Here is a 17,827-nt window from a genome sequence, read left to right on the forward strand (position 1 = left end):
CACAAGGCATCTCAGGCGGCATCCAGCGCATGTTCAGATGGCGAACCATCTGTGCACTTTGCTTCATTCCACATGTTGGATGCTGCCAGACCTGCCTTGTGATGTATCCCAACTAGTGTTGAGCGGACCCGGATCTTAAAAATCCGGACCTGCACGGTTCGAGGTTCAGATCCGAGTCCGACCAGTACCCGGGATCCGGGGTGCACGATCCGGATCCGTTTTTTTTTTTGTTTTTTCTCTCTCTCTTTTTACATAATGCATGGAGATATTTAGAAACACTATCCCTGCGCTGTAAACCAGAAGTGCTTTATTAGTGGAATGAAAGGTCCTGATATGTTTCTTTAAATTTAAGTTAAAAAGGTACACAAATTAAAAACAAAGTGGAAGCACCGAGCACAAAACTTTTTAAAACACCTTAATATTCCCCTAATGTTACAAACACCCTGTTATGGTTCTTTGATGTGAGTGCAGCTTGATCTCTCACACAGATTGGTCTTGTAGCTGCAGCTTGATCTTTCACACAGATTGGTCTTATAGCTGCAGCTTAATCTTTCACGGAGATCGGTTTTATAGCTGCAGCTTGATCTTTCACTCAGATGGATCTTATAGCTGCAGCTTGAGCTTTCATACAGATCGGTCTTATAGCTGCAGTTTGATTTTTCACACAGATCCGTCTTCTAGCTGCTGCTTGATCTTTCACGGAGATCGGTCTTATAGCTGCTGCTTGATCTTTCACACAGATCGGTCTTATAGCTACTGCTTGATCTTTCACACAGATGAGTCTAAGGGGTACTTTGCACGTTGCGACATCGCTACTGCGATCTCGTCAGGGTCAAATCGAAAGTGACGCACATCCGGCGCCGGTAACGACGTCGCAACGTGTAAAGCCTAGATGCACCGATAAACGATCGCAAAAGCGTCGAAAATCGGTGATCTGTGTAGTGTCGGTCATTTCCAGAATTTCGCTGCAGCGACAGGTACGATGTTGTATGAAGCCGCAGGAGCGAGGAACATCTCCTACCTGCGTCCCGCCAGCAATGAGGAAGGAAGGAGGTGGGCAGGATGTTTACATCCCGCTCATCTCCGCCCCATCCGCTTCTATTGGCCGCCTGCCATGTGACGTCGCAGGGCAGGTAAGTGCGTGTGAAGCTGCCGTAGCGATAATGTTCGCTACGGCAGCCATCACAAGATATCGCATCTGCGACGGGGGTGGGGACTATCGCGCTCGGCATCGCTACAATCGGCTAGCCATGTCGCAGCGTGCAAAGTACCCCTTATAGCTGCTGCTTGATCTTTCACACAGATGGGTCTTATAGCCGCAGCTTGATCTTTCATACAGATCGTTCGGTCTTATAGCTGCAGCTTGATCTTTCATACTGATCGGTCTTATAGCCGCAGCTTGATCTTTCATACAGATTGGTCTTATAGCTGCAGCTTGATATTTCACATAGATTGGTCTTATAGCTGCAGCTTGATATTTCACATAGATTGGTCTTATAGCTGCAGCTTGAGCTTTCATACAGATGGGTCTTATAGCTACTGATTGATCTTTCACACAGATGAGTCTTAAGGCTGCTTTACACCAGACAATCTATCGTGCGATAGATCGTCGGGGTCACGGTTTTTGTGACACACATCCGGCATCGCTGGCGATGCCGGCCTGTGTGACACCTCCTAGCGACGCAGTATCGCTCACAAATCGTGAGTCGGGTACTGCTCGTTAGGTTCCATAATATCGTTTAATTTGGTTGATCATCGTTTCCGTGGTAGCACACGCCGCTCCGTGTGACACCACGGGAACGATGAGCAGCTCACCTGCCTCCCGCGGCCGCCGCCGGCTCTATGTGGAAGGAAGGAGGTGGGCGGGATGTTTACGTCCCGCTCATCTCCGCCCCTCCGCTTCCATTGGCCGGCGGCCGTGTGACGTCGCTGTGATGCCGAACGTCCCTCCCACTTCAGGAACTGGACGTTCGCCGCCCACAGCGAGGTCGCACGAGAGGTAAGTATGTGTGACGGGGGTTACTGACTTTGTGCGACACGGGCAGCGATTTGCCCGTGACGCAGAAAGGACGGGGGCGGGTACGATCGATTGTGAAATCGCACAATCGATCGTACCATGTAAAGCAGGCTTTAGGCTGTGTGCACACGTTGCGTTTTTTACCGCGGAAACGCTGCGTTTAGAACCGCAGCGTTTCAGTGGCAAATTGCATGCTTTCAGCTTTCCCAGCAAAGTGTATGAGAAAGCCGAAAAATCAGTGCACATGCTGCGTTTCGGATGCCAAAAATCGGTGCGGAAAGAAAAGCAGCATGTCACTTCTTTTGTGCGGTGTGGCTGCGTTCTCTCCCCCATTAAATCAATGATGTGGGTCAGAACGCAGCTACACCGCAGTGAGCTGCTTTTTTGTTGCGGTCCGCGGCCTTTGTCGGCATGCCAGAACGCAGGCATTTACCTGGAAGTGAGGTCAAGAGGTTTCCTGTTGACCTCACTTCCTGGCAAAGTTCAGGAAAGCCCCCGGTGTCTCCAAAGTGCCCGCCCCGACCCCCGACCCCCCTCCCGAAAATCCAACATGGCCGCGCGCACAGTAGCGCACCGGCCGCCCTGCTCCTATGATTTCTGTCGCATGTGCAATAACACATGCGACAGAAAAATGCCCCCCAGGCCCTGCCCGGTCACCCCGTATTCCCCCTTACCCGTCCGGTCGCAGCGCTGATCCCCCGCGGCCCCCTCCTCCTTCACAGCAGACGCCGGTCAGTGCGGTCACATGAGCAGAGCAGCTGACAGCCAGCACTGTGTTCAGAGAGCTGTGCTGGCTGCTCGGCACTCTGCAGCTGTGACCCGGGGAGAGTGGGTGCAGATTTTTGGCACCCACTCTCCTCAAATGGAGGATCTGCCCTCCTAGAAAATGGGGGATACGTTCCCTGAACGTGCCCCCATATTCTAGAAGGTCCAGAGGCGACGTGGGACGTCCATATGGATTTCTGCGGACCCATTTTTTTCAAATTTTTTGATTAAATTGGAGAACAAGGGAATGATTTGGGGAGTGTTTTTTCTACTAAAAAATTTTTTGTCTTTTTTTTTTGCTTTTGTTTCCTGTCAATTAGTTATGTCGGGTATCTAATAGACGCCGTGACATCACTAATTGCTGGGCTTGATGCCAGGTGACATTACACATCTGGTATCAACCCCATTTATTACCCCGTTTGCCAACGCACCAGGGCGCGGGATGAGTTGGGGCGAAGCGCCAGGATTGGCGCATCTAATGGATGCGCCACTTCTGGGGCGGCTGCGGCCTGCTATTTTTTGGCTGGGATGAGTCCAATAACCATGGCTCTTCCCACCCTGAGAATACCAGACCCCAGCTGTCAGCTTCACCTTGGCTGGTGATCTAATTTGGGGGGACCCCACGTTATTTTTTTTTTAATTCTTTATTTATAAATAAAAAAAAAAAGCCTGGGGAGCCCTCCAAATTGATCACCAGCCAAGATGAAGCTGCCAGCTGTGGTTTGCAGGCTACAGCTGTCTGCTTTACCCTGACTGGCTATCAAAAATAGGGGGAGACCCCACGCCATTTTTTTCATTGTTTTTTTTTTTTTTATTGGATAAATACTAAGCTAGGCACCCTTTAGTGCCACATGAAAGGTACTAAAGGTGCCAGCTTAGAATATGCAGGCGGGGGTGGGACGTTATATATATTTGACATCCATTCATCCATTGACGCTTTTTAGGTTGTGTGCCCACAATCAGGGTTTGCAGCGTTATGGGCGCTGAGTGTTTTCCCTGCGTCCATAACGCTGCGTTGTGCAGTAGAAGCACAGTGGAAGGATTTTTGGAGATCCCATGCCCACTGTGCTTCTTTTCTCCGCAGCATAAACTGACCGGTGGCGCAGCTTCCCGAGCCTCAGCATGTCAATTTATGCTGCGGAGACGAGAGTGTTCTCTGCAGGTAGCATAGAGCTCCACAGCAGCCTGAACCCAAATCGTGGTCATGGGCAGCTGCAGGAAGGCTGACACTGTGTACTAGATGCCGTGTCGCTGGATCATGGCCACATAGCCTTAGGCCCCTTTCACACGTCAGTGATTCTGGTACGTTTGTGTTTTTTTTTAAACGTACCAGAATCACTGACATACGCAGACCCATTATAATGAATGGGTCTGCTCACACATCAGTGATTTTTCACTGCACATGTCTCCGTGCGGCGTACCCGCGTGTCCGTGATTGCCGCACGGAGACATGTCCATTTTTTTCTGGCATCACTGATGTTCCACGGACCACGCAGGGGTGTGGTCTGTGAAACACGTGCCAGAAAAAAACGTGCTTTTAAAATAAAAATCATTTTTACTCACCCGGCGTCCAGCGATGTCCTCTGCAGCCCGTTCTCCCTGCTGCTTCTGAGCCGGCTCATTATTGTCGCGCATATTCATTATGCGCGACACAGCCGACCCGGAAGCAGCTGCTGCGGGGGTCAGCGCCAGCCGGATGCTGCACTGCGGGAGTGATCAGCACCATGGAGAGCGGGAGCGGGCACAGGTGAGTTAATCTCTAAGTGCAATCACGGAGAACGGAGCCCGGATTGCACTTAGACAACCCACGTGTGCCGTGATTCACGGCACACGGAGGGACATGTGCGTGTTTTACACGCCAGTGAAAAACGTCAGTATTTTTCACTGACGTGTGAAACGGGCCTAAAAGTGAGAATATTGTTGCTACAGCAACATTTTGGGTGAAGTAGCTGTGGATTCAAAATGCTTAATATACTCCTGAATAAAATCCTTGAGTGGTGCAGATTCCAAAATGGGGTCACTTGTGGGGGTTTTCTGACGTATAGGTACCTAAGGGGCTCTGCTAATGTGACATGGTGCGCGAAGTTTATTTCAACTTTTCCAAAATTCAAATGGTGCTCCTTCCATTCCAAGCCCTCCCATTTATCCAAACAGAATGTGGAGAAGGAAATGACATCACAGGGTTTTTTTTTCCAAAGATCTGTGTTCAACCAACTTTATTAACACTGACAAGTCTTAAAAAAACGCACCTAAAAAAACGCATGAAAACCACATGAAAAACGCATGAAAAAAACGTGTGCACATAGCCTTATAGCTGCTGCTTGATCTTTCATACAGATCGGTATTATAGCTGCTGCTTGATCTTTCATACAGATCGGTATTATAGCTGCTGCTTGATCTTTCATACAGATCGGTATTATAGCTGCTGCTTGATCTTTCATACAGATCGGTATTATAGCTGCTGCTTGATCTTTCATACAGATCGGTATTATAGCTGCTGCTTGATCTTTCACACAGATCGGTATTATAGCTGCTGCTTGATCTTTCATACAGATCGGTATTATAGCTGCTGCTTGATCTTTCACACAGATCGGTCTTATAGCTGCAGCTTGCTCTTTCATACAGATTGGTCTCCCTGTAAGTTGGAATTCATTAGATTAAAGGGGTTATCCATCTTTCGCAAAAAAAAAAAGAATTAAATGCATGTATTTTGGATTAAAAATAATCTTTGCAATTGGGGTTAATTAAAAATTTGGTACCATTTGCCTTCTGTAGCCGCTGTGTTGTACTTTGTATTGTTGGCTGCAGAATGAGTTAACTGAAAATCCATCAGTGTGCTGTCTTTTTCTGAGCTCCTCTCAGCTGATTTATGACCCCAGAATACATTAAAGTTTAATGTTCTGGGAAACAAAGAGCCTGTAAAAGCCAAATGATGCAACATTTTACTGAAACCCAACTGCAAAAATGTTTTTTTTAGCCCAAAGGTAGAATCGTGCTGATAAGTAAGTGCAAAATGGATTCATCGATCAGCCCTAGTTGACAGGATGAATTTTGGGGTAGCAGTGAAAATCGCTTGATTGACGAAATGAATATCCCATGTGCTTGTGTCTACCATCAGTCCGGTATATGCAAAATAAAAAAATATTCCAAGCTTTTCCCGCCTATTAAATAGGTTGGATTATTTTTTTTTTTTACAGAGATGGCATCCTTGTGCCGTCCATGTTTTTTTTTTTCTTCAAGGACCCATTGATTTGAAAGAGCGACAGATCTATGACTCGTATCCAAAATGATAGTATTTTTTTTCTTCGGAGGGGGCAGACACTAAAGGGTACTTTACATGCTGCGACATCGCTAGCGATCTCATTAGCGATGTGAAATTCTAGATCGCAAGTGCTATCTTTCGGGATCGCACATAGGTCATTTTACGCATGTGCGATCTCGAAAGATCGCACTTGCGATCTAGAATTTCACATGGCTAACGGGATCGCTAGCGATGTCGCAGCATGTAAAGTACCCTTTAGCCCAAAAAAACATTTTCATGTGAACCACCCCATAGACTATAATGGGTACGTGTTCTAACTGTGAAAAATGTGGCTGAAGCACGTATGTGAACGACTGCCTAAATGAGGCCTGATGATAGACACCGGTAACACACAATCCTTCCTCCTTCCAGGCGTTGATCTGAGCGATGGACGGCAGTGATGATGACGATGATATTCCTCAGCTTTCGGCTCACACATTGGCAGCGTTGCAGGATTTCTACACCGAACAGCAGCAGCGGGAGTCTCTGAAGTCAGGACCAGACTATGACAAGTTTGCAGTTGGAGCTGTTGAAGAAGATTGGGTAAAAGAGTTTTAATGAGGGGGACGACTTACCCTGTCTATGTATTGTGCATGATATATACTCTAACAAATATACAGCTGCACTCTGAGACACTAAGGCATGCAGACATTGAATACAGGAATTTGGACATGCATTAGTGCTAAGGATCTAAATTAAAAAAAATTGAGACAGTTAGCGCATAAAAAAAGATGAGTTTTATGTGAGCCCAGCAGCCAGCGTCAAGACGTATCTCACTTTGCATGTGTCTGATAGGAATCCCATCAGATTTCTCATTTTGTGCATGGGCATGAGAAAAGACGTATCTCACTTTGCATTTGTCTGTTAGGCCCCCTTCACACGTCAGTGAAAAACACTGATGTTCTTCACTGACGTGTAAAACACGTCCCTCCGTGTTCCGTGATTCACGGCACACGTGGGTTGTCCATGTGTGATCCGTGATTGCAAATGGACATTACTCACCTACCTTCGCTCTTGCTGTCCATGGTGCTGAACTCCTCGGCTCTGCAGCGTCCGCCCACCGCTCTCTGCAGCTACTCCGGGTCGGCTGTTCCTGCTTTCATGAATATTCATGAGCCAGGCAGGAGCTGCCGAGAGCGGAGGCTGCACAGTGTGGTCCGTGCAGAATCACGGACATGCGTGTACGCTGCACGGAGACGCGTTCAGAGAAAAATCACTGATGTGTGAGCAGACCCATTCATTATAATGGGTCTGCGTATGTCAGTGATTCTGGTACATATAAAAAAAAGCACAAACGTCCCAGAATCACTGACGTGTGAAGGCGGCCTTAGCCTGCCATCAGTTTTCTCATTTTATGTATAGGATAGGGGTCCTGTGTGCTGTATGCTTGATTCAAAGTCTCTGGGACTGACGGATATATCTAATCATGTATCTAATTGATAGATGATATTGGTCAATAATTGATACATTTTGGTATGAACTGAAGTTATAAATCTGCCTTTGCCATACCTGTCCTCCAGGGGGCGCCCTTGCATCGTAATAACATATTTCCATATTTTTGTTCACTAGCAATTGAGCCAGTTTTGGTACAGTGATGAAACGGCACTGAGTCTGGCGAAAGAAGCGATTGAGGCATCGGGGAAAAATGGAAGGTAAGGTCTTATAATGGCGTTCCATAAATGCTTCTGTGCCCCTGTGACTACTGCTTACGTCTGGAGATGTTCATACTCAGGGGTCCCATATACAATAGATAGTTATTGGCCAGCAACAATCCTGACCGACTCCTCCATACACAGCAGTCTGGCTCTGCCGAGCCCCCTTATGTTCTCTATGTGATAGCTGCCCCCAGACACCTCCAGCGGGGGCTTATCTTGATGAGAAAAAAATGGATCAGAAGTTCGAAATCGGCCATACTGGATTCTTAAAGAAAAGAGACCTTTTTTATTATTTTTATTATTCTCGCTGCTCCCCCGAGTATTCCATTTTTTGTTTTATTTAAATCTTCCATCTGTTTTGGGCCTTTTTATTTAGTGCTAATTTATCTGCTCTTTACCAAGGAGGTGTGACTTACAGAGAAATTACACAGAGCAGCCTAAAGACATGCCCCTATAGACTCCTGAAGAGGAGGGGAAGGGGTTAATCTGTGCTGCCATTAAATGAAGAACTGATGAGATCAGGATCCTGGATAAGTGGTTTAATGTCAACGCGTTTCGGAGTTAACGGCACTCCATGAGGACAAATCACTATGTGCTATTAACCCCGAAACTGAATGACACTAAATTACTTATCCAGGATCCTGATCTCATCGGTTCTTCATAGCAGCACAGATTAACCCCTTCAGCGTCAACTTCCACGTGGAGCTGCTGCAGCCATTTTTTCATGCTGTAAGGCCCTGTGCGCACACTGCGTTTTTTACCTGCGTTTTTTTTGCGTTTTTTTCTGCAGAAATTGGAAGTTCGGTTCGCCAGGAACATTCAAACCTTAAAAAAGTTCGATATTTATTTATTTTTTTTACCCCAACTTGATCCAAATCTCAATGGAAGTCAGTAATTGGGCCACACGGCACGTGGCTCACACAGGGCTGAGCATCACTCATACCCAGGCACAGCGCTGCTCTCTTGAGTGGTTTGCACTCGTAACTCACTCGAATTTCAAACCTGAACTTTGTGTTTTTTTAAAGTTGGTTTCCGAACCCGAACCTCAGATTCGCTCATCTCTAATCCACAACCCCTTAGAAAAGTAGCCGTAACTGTAAGGCTACGTTCCCACGATCCAGACATGCTGCATCCTATACACAGTGTGCCTTCTCCTGTGGAGACACAAGTGTTCTCCACAGGAGACCGTAGCTGGCTGTGCCCATGATAAGGGCTTAGGCCACTGTAAACTTTTGCTTTGCTCTTCCTACAGAGAATACTCGCAGCTCCAAAATCATAAATTAACATTCTGCAGCTCGGGAAGCCGCACCGCAGGTCAGTTTACGCTGCAGAGAAAAGAACCAGAGTGGGCAGGAGATTTCTATAAGGCTACTTTCACACTTCAGTCGTTTCAAATCCGGCAGGTCCGTCATTGCGACGGAACGACGGATCTGTCGTTTTTTAGCTGTCAACGGACGCAACAGATGTTTTATTTCACAGGATTCCGATCACAAGCATCCTGTGAAATAACTGATCCGTCTCATCTGTTACATCCGTTGTGCGTCCGTTTTTGACGGATCCGTCATGATTCGTTTGTTTTTGGGACAGCCCAATGGGAGTGCCAGACATGCTGCGCATGCTCAGTAGAGCATGACGGAATCCAGCACTGGATTCCGTCGTGTGACGGATTACGGTGGATTCCTGCACCATAGACAACCATTATACCTCTTGACAGATTGCAATGAAATCCTACACAGTGCGTTTTTTTGATGCTCCAAAAAACGTTACAGTGTCAGTTCCTTCTGCCCGACGGTCAGTCATTCCACGACTGATCCGTCACGCGGCAGATGCAACGCAAGGGCATCAGTTGCAATCCGTCGTTAATACAAGTCTATGGGGAAAATACGGAGTACTGCAAAATATTTTGCAGGATACTGTAATTCCTCAAGGCGACGGATTGTGACTGATGGGAAAAGACTGAAGTGTGAAAGTAGCCTAAATCCATCCACTGCGCTTTTACTGTAAAGCACAGCGTGTTGAACATAGCAAAAACATGTAGCGTCCAAAATGCTGCTATTCCCGATCGTGGGAATTTACCCTAAAGGCCATGTTTCTGGAACCGTATGGTGGATTTAAAATAATAAAAAAAAAACCAGCGGATTACTCAGGGGAGCAGCAGGAATAAAATAAGAGCAACAAATGGACTAATTTGACCTGGTGACATATCCTCTGTAACCCCCAACATCTGACTTATCATATAGCTGAGCTCTTTTGGTTTTGGTGTCTCCTCAGGATCGCTTGTGTGAGCGCCCCCAGCGTCTACCAGAAGCTTAAAGGACTGGTCGGAGATGATGTGACTGTGTGCCTGCTGGAATACGACAAGCGCTTTTCAGTGTATGGAGACGAATTCATCTTCTATGATTATAATAAACCTTTAGCACTTCCAGAGCGGCTGCTGCAGCACAGCTTTGATGTAGTATTAGCAGACCCCCCGTACCTGTCTGAAGAATGTCTGCACAAAACAGCCGAGACCATTCAATTCTTGACCAAAGGGAAAATCCTGCTGTGCACAGGTATGTAATAATACGGCTCATTCTCCTGTATGGTGTACATTGTGTACTATACAGTCACTGTCTGAATAATGAAATAAGACGTGACCACAAACCTCATTGCGTCCTATGCAAGGCCGGACTGGGATGAAACAATAGCCCTGGCACACAAACCCACCAGGGCATATACTAAAACACCCTCTGACCATTGATCCACAATGCAAAGTTCAGAGAATTTTGCTTTACTTGGTTAGGTCCCTCACCAATCCCTTAAAGGGGTTGTCTGAAAAGCCACGTTTGAATGGAACTGCTGTACACATGACAACATAGGGCTCTACAGAGCCCTGGATCTCGGGAATGGTAGGGGTCCCAGCTGTCGAACCTCAGCAATCAGAAAATTATCCCCTATCCCAAGGATTGAGATAAACCCTTTAACAGGTTGTTCAGGGTTAGTTTTTATTTGCCCATAAGATTGCAGACACAGAAAATAATAAACCCAACAATACCAACCTCCCAAAGGCCAATGCCACCTCTTCATCCACAAGGAGAAGTGGTACTGTGAACTATATACAGTGCCTTGAAAAATATTCCTACCCGATGAACTTTTTCACATTATTTCACATTTTACCCACAAACTTAAATGTATTTATTGGGATTTTATGTGATACACCAACAGTAAGTAGCAAGTATTTGTGAAGTATAAAGGCAATTATACACGGTTTTCTAAATATTTTAAAAATATAAATTTGAAAATTGTGATGTGCATTTGTATTCAGCCCCCTGTAGTCTGATACCTCTAAATAAAATCCTGAGTGACCAATTGCCTCCAGATATAAGAATAATATTTATTCATTTATATAGCGCTGTTAATTCCACAGCGCTTTACATACAATGGCAACACTGTCCCCATTGGGGCGCTCAATCTAGGTTCCCTATCAGTATGTTTTTGGCAGTGTGGTAGGAATCCGGAGTGGCCGGAGGAAACCCACACAAACACAGGGAGAACATACAAACTCCTTGCAGATGGTGTCTTTAGTGGGATTTGAACCCAGGACCCCTGTGCTGCAAGACTGCAGTGCTAACCACTGAGCCACCGTGCTGTCCTGTGTCACTTAATTAGAAAATTGAGTCCACCTGTGTGTTATTTATTCTCAATCTAACTACAGATGTTCTGTGAAGGCCTCAGAGGTTTGTTTGAGAACATTAGGGATCAAACAGCATCATGAAAACCAAGAAACACACCAGACAGGTCAGGGATAAAGTTGTGAAGTGGAAAGAAGGGTTAGGTTATAGAAAAATATAGCCCAAGATCTGAACATCTCACGAAGTTATGTTCAATCATCAGCCAAAAATGGAAGGTGTATGGCACAACCTACCAAGACATGGCGGTAAACCTAGACTGAGATCCCAAGCAAGGAGAGTAGTAATTATAAAAGCAGCCAAAAGGCGCATGGCCACTATGGAGGAGCTGCAGACATCCACAACTTATGTGGGGGAATCTGTCAACTGGGCAACTATATTAGTTGTGTCCTCCACAAATCTGTCCTTTATAGAAGAGTGGCAAGAAAAAAACGATTTTTTTAAAGCAAACCATAAGAAGTCCAGTTTGCAAAAAAACAAGTTGTGGACACATCTAGCATGTGGAAGAAGGTGCTCTGGTCAGATAAGACCAAAGTAGAACTTTTGGGTTAAATCAAAAACGCCATGTGTGTTGAAAAACTAACACTGCACATCACCCTGAAAACACCATCCCCACCGTCACACATGGTGGTGGCTGCATTATGCTGTTGGGAGCTTTTCTTCAGCAGGGCAGGGAAGCTGGACAGAGTTGATGGGATGATGGATGGAGCTAAATACAGCGAAATCCTGGAGGAAACCTGTTGGAGGCTGCAAAAGACTTGAGACTGGGGTGTAGGTTCACCTTTCAGCAGGAGAACAACCCTAAACATTCTGCCAAAACTACAAGGGAAGGTTTAGATCAAACGATATTCATGTGTGTGAATGACTTGGTCACAGTCCAGACCGAAATCCCATTGAGAATCTGGGACAAGACTTGAAAATTGCCGTTCACAAACGCCTCCATCCAACCTCACTGAGTGAGAGCGAGTGTGTAAAGAGGAATGGGAAAAAATGTCAGCCTCTAGATGTGGAAAGATGATAGAGACATCCCCCAAAAGACTTACAGGAGTAATTGCAGCAAAAGGTGGTTCTACAAAGTATTGACTGGGGGGGGGCTGAATACAAATGACCCTCACAATTTTCAGATTCATATTTTAAAATATTTAGAAAACCATGTATCATTTCTTTACACCCCACAAATACTTGCTACTTAGTGTTGTTATATGGCATCATGTGAGTGTAATGGGAAAAAACTTGGTAAAGTTCATGGGGTATGAATACTTTTTCAAGGCATTGTATATTTTCTATTTTTATTTCCTTTTTTAGTCCCCTTGGAAGACTTGAACCTTTGATCTTTATATTGCTCACACTATATAGTGTAACACTACAGTATCGCTGTATATACTGTAACTGATGTTCTTCTTTGAAGCTGAGCTCAAGGCTTGGCTTCTAAAACAGCAGCGAAACCATGGGGTCCTTCAGCAGACCACCGACTGTCACTGTAATCCATCAGCTTCCCTAGATTGCACTGCAGTTGCAAGTGGGCTATTTAACTGCTGCTGTCAGTCATTGGCTGCAGTATTTAAATAGTTAAACATCAGCAATGGAAGCTAGCTCCGGTTGCTGCTGTTAGAGGCATATGCTGGCTGTGTAAGACAGCTGGCGCCAGAACAGTATGAGGTTGAGTTCAGCTCCTTAGCCCCTCTCTATACACCCCATACAGAACCTCTGATAAAACTGTACATCACAGGTCATAAAGGGATTGCCAGGGCATATAGTATTCATGGCCTTATCCATTGCAAAGGTTAATAATATCAGGTTGGAGGTCGAGCAGATCCCGCCATGCTCTCATTACTCATTAAATGGAGCAGATTGGTGGGCATGCTGCATATCGGACCTCCACTGATCTAATACTGATGGCCTATCCTAGGGATGGATGATCAAAGGTATATGCCCAGACATCCCTTCTAAAGTGTAACCATCATTTTGACATGTCATAGTTTTCATCAGGGAGATTTAGGGGCTGAAATCCCTGCCGACGACTAACATGAAGGGGCTGAAGCTCTCAGTTTGACCCCGTCCTCTCTTCTTGCTGAGCAGAGGCTGGATATTGACTCTTGCACACTTTATATGAGCCTTTATAGCATTCGCTCTGCTCACACATAGGCGGTTGAGGTCCTCGGGCCCCGAAACCCCCGGGCCCGGTCGCAAAGGCAAGCCCTGCGACCGAGATAGTTCCACCCCTGTATATAGAGGACGTAAGGAGAGGCCCTCGCTCAGGATCGAACATACAGCACATATAATGCTGGTTTTCCTGTTTTGGATTGACCTAGGGTAGAAACCTTGCATTTTTTGCTGTATTCTTCTTAATAAAACCATCACAAATCTGTATTTTTTGTGCTTTTATTTTCCCCGCATGAGCACGACCAAAGCACCATCTTTTAGGACTTTTTTTTTTTTCTTCTTAACGTAAATCCATGTATTTTAGGCTAAAATAACTTTTTACAATTGGGGTTTATTACAAATTTTGCACCCTTTCACTCCTATTACCTCTATGTCTTACTGTCTATCTGCTGTCTGCAGAATGAGTTAACTGAAAAACTGTCAGTGAGCTTGTTCTAGGGCAGAACAATCTCTTTCATCTGTCTCTTTCTGACCTCCTCTATGCTAATTTATGGCCACAGACCACATCAAAGTTGGATGTGCAGAGAAATAAAAGCAAAACCGTGCAAAATGTTTAGTGAAACCGGATTGCAAAAAATGATTTTTAGCCCTAAATAAATGTATTTAAATAAAAATTTGGTGGAAAACGTCATTAGGGTATGTGCCCATGTAGCAGATTTGTTTGGCAGGAAAAACACAACAGAAAAAAATGCTTGTTTTTTTTAAGCGTTTTTACTGCATTTTTCTGGCATTTTTTCATTTGTTTTCTTAGTCATGTCGATCGCGGGGGATCCTGTGCTGTACCTCCGTGATCGCTGCCGGGTTTCCGGTTGAGTTACAGCTGGGACCCAGCTCTCACTGTCAGAATTCTTATAGACTTTGCTGGAATGCGGTTTTCCTTGTAGCATTGATAAAAATCTGCAAGCAAAAAAAAAAAGGCAGCCTTAAAGAGAACCTGTCACCACTTTTTCAGCCTATAAGCTGCGGCCACCACCAGTGGGCTCTTAGATACAGCATTCTAACATGCTGTATATAGTGTGTCTACCCATATCCTGCACACCGCCATTAACTTGAGAATGGCGGCAGCTATAGGCATATAGGCATGCAATGTGTCGATTTGTATTGAATTGATGATGCCCTACAATTTTTTAATTCACTTTTTTTCTCTATCTCGTTCCGTTTTCGAGATAAAAATGCTAACTTCCACCAGGTGGCGCTATAGGTGGTTTCATTGCGTAGCGCATGGCTACTTTACTATACCTAGACACCACTTCTATGCCTATATCTGCCGCCGTTCTCAGGTTAATGGCGGTGGACAGGATATGGGTGGACACACTGTATAAGAGCCCAGGCTGCTGTGTAGAACATAAAAAACACTTTATTATACTCACTAGAAGGTCGCTCCGGTGCACAACAGTCAAATGGGTGGCGCCGATCTCCGGGACCGGCTCCTCCCCTTTCGGCCATCTTGGTTTTCCTTATTCTGAAGCCGCGGTGCCTGACGTGTTCTACATCATCCACACTCTCCGGCATTGAGGTCCTGCATAGGCGCACTTTGATCTTTCCTGAGCAGGGAGATCAAAGTATTGTAGTGCGCCCGCACAGGACAGACGAGTGTGGATGACGTAGACGCATCATGCACCACTGCTTCAGAATAAGGAAGACCAAGATGGCCAAAAGGGGAGGCACCGGTCCCGGAGAATGGCGCCACCCATCCGACTGGTGTGCACCGGAGCGACCTTCTAGTGAGTATTATAAAGTGATTTTTACATTCTACACAGCGGCCTGGGCTCTTATATACAGTATGTTAGAATGTTGTATATAAGAGCCCGGTGGTGGTGGACTCAGCTTATAGGGCAAAGAAGTGGTGACAGGTTCCCTTTAAGAAGGTATTCTCCTGCCTGATAGATGCAGGTCCCACCTCTCCACGATATACAGGGAGTACAGATTTAGTAGCGCTTTTAAGGGGGTGATCATTGTGCTTAAAAATTGAAAGGACAAATTCAGCTCTGCTACATCTGCACAGACCTAGAAGGGGGTATTTGTGCACATTTTGCGAAGTGTCAGAATTAAATGTGACTGATGCAGAACTATACGTTTGTTTCCACTTTCTGATTCCCCCTTTTCCAGGCGCAGTGATGGACGATTTAGTGGCTCAGATCCTTGGGCTTAAAATGTGTAAATTTATCCCGAAGCACAACCGTTCACTTGCCAATGAATTTAGATGTTTTGCCAACTATGAAATCGGTCTCGATGCTGCATCTTCAATACCCGACATCCAATACCTGGTCCTTTAGAAGCAGATCCATCCCACAAGCGCTGAGTGTTCTCACCGAGGACCGGATCTGGTGGAAAGTGACGATGGTACAGACCGCAAAGGTTCCAGTGGCCACATGGGGAGATTTTCCCAGATCACTATTTCTCTGCTTGAAGATTTGAGATTGTGTCAACTGGAAATAAAATGGTTAATAGGAGCCTTTGAGTGTCCAACATTTGCAGCCAGCACTTAGGTACACGGCTGAGATGCAGCTCGGTGAATCCCATCGGTGCCGATCCTTGGAAAATCATATATAAATTTAAACCAAGAAAACTTCAAACTCTTCTCTGTATGAACAATGGACACATGATCACTGAACTCTGCTCCATCTGCATGTTTCTTCTAGATAAATAAAATAACACTATGGATTTTTACTTCTCAAGTAAAATTGGTTGTAAGTTCTTAAAAATAACCACCAATATTTATTATACATATAACCCTATAAGAGTCCGGATTCATATGTATGAGCCCTACAAATAAAATACTCATCTATACAAGCTGCAAAGAAAATCCAAATGTAAGAACAAAAATATATTAATGTATTATTAACTCCACATAATAGTAAGAAAGTAGCCAAACAATGAAATAAACTGAAAAATACCTTTTGCCAAGTGAATAAGTGTAAGACACTGACCTTCAAACCCTCACCACAACACGCGTTTCACCGCAACACCGGATTCATCAGGAGGTAATACGGCATATGTCCAAGAGATTCCCGGGCTCACAGGGCATTGGGGAACAAAATGTCCATCGCCTCCACAGTACATGCATGTGTTCTCTCTGAACCTTTGCTATCGTTCCTGCACTGATAGCTCAACCTGCTCCACCTGCTTTGGCCCAGGGTCTTGAGCGGCTTGCGGTAGCAAGGGGAACAGGAAGTTCATGGTTAGGCTGGTTTCAGACATCCGTGTTTAATCAGGTACCAGTCACACGCATGGTTATGGTCACACGTGTGTCATACGTGTGTCACGCATGTGTCACGCATGTGACATCCGTGTTTGCATATGTGTGACACGTACCGGGTAAAACACGTGTCTCTACAATGAAAAGATGTTCTATATTTACCTGTATCCAGCAATGCTGTCTTCTGCTCTGCTGCCTCCCGCTCCTAACCCCCTCTCATTATTTTCATTGATTATTCACTGCCCGAGGATCTGGAAGCCTGACGGAGCATCGCGGGGACAGCACAGCCGAGGACAGCACCACCGGGGACATCGGGGACAGGTGAGTATACAGCAGTTTGTGCAGTGACATCCATGGGGTCATCGGAGTTCCCAATGAACTCTCATGAACCCCTGGAAGTCACCATCGTGACACTCGCAGTAGCGCAGTTGTCGCAGGGGTGTCATCAGGAGGTCATCAGAGTTTATTGGGAAATCCGATGACCTCCTGGACGTCCCTGCACACACTGCTGGCAGGATACTCACCTGTCACATGCGATGTCCCCAGCGATGCTGTCCTTGGCGGTGTTGTCCTCGGCGGTGCTGTCCGGCGCTGTCCCCGTGATGCTCTGGCTTCCAAATCCTCGGGCAGTGAATAATCAATGAAAATAATGAGCGGGAGTCAGGAGCCATGGTCTTTATTTCAGCATGCAGACAACGGATGACATGACCAGCACAGCACTACGCGTTTCAGGTGAAACAATCACCCTTTTTTTTTTTAATCCAATCAATTTTTATTGTAGGAAGTTACATTACAAAAAGGAGAAATTCAGGTATCATTGGCAATAATACACAAAGAAAACAACGCTGCAACATGTGGTAGTATCACCTTTGATTATGATTCACATTTCCTGTCACACCACCACCAATCATATCTGATGCAAGTTGCAACTTTTTTAGGTTAATCAATACCCAATACGTATAGAGTCAACCTACCAATTTACTCTTTAATCCTCAAAATGAGGGATCCAAACAACCAGAACCAGAGAGTAAGAAAGGAAGATAAGAAAAGGGAGGGGAG

At 45.5% G+C, this 17,827-nt stretch overlaps 1 protein-coding gene across 3 annotated transcripts in view; it reads left to right on the forward strand.

Moving 5' to 3' along the window:
• Window positions 1–17,452, forward strand: part of EEF1AKMT1 (EEF1A lysine methyltransferase 1) — a 21,457-nt gene extending 4,005 nt beyond the window's left edge. For all 3 annotated transcript variants that reach the window (XM_075334643.1, XM_075334640.1, XM_075334641.1), the window contains exons 2-5: window positions 6,456–6,626; window positions 7,653–7,735; window positions 10,010–10,290; window positions 15,679–17,452. In XM_075334643.1, coding sequence (XP_075190758.1) covers window positions 6,471–6,626; window positions 7,653–7,735; window positions 10,010–10,290; window positions 15,679–15,845 — 687 coding nt within the window. In that variant the 5' untranslated portion in view covers window positions 6,456–6,470 and the 3' untranslated portion in view covers window positions 15,846–17,452. The remainder of the gene's footprint in view (window positions 1–6,455; window positions 6,627–7,652; window positions 7,736–10,009; window positions 10,291–15,678) is intronic.
• Window positions 17,453–17,827: the final 375 nt, after the last annotated feature.

The sequence above is a fragment of the Anomaloglossus baeobatrachus genome, chromosome 2 (genome assembly GCF_048569485.1).
Source record: "Anomaloglossus baeobatrachus isolate aAnoBae1 chromosome 2, aAnoBae1.hap1, whole genome shotgun sequence".
In the NCBI taxonomy this organism is placed as follows: Eukaryota; Metazoa; Chordata; class Amphibia; order Anura; family Aromobatidae; genus Anomaloglossus; species Anomaloglossus baeobatrachus.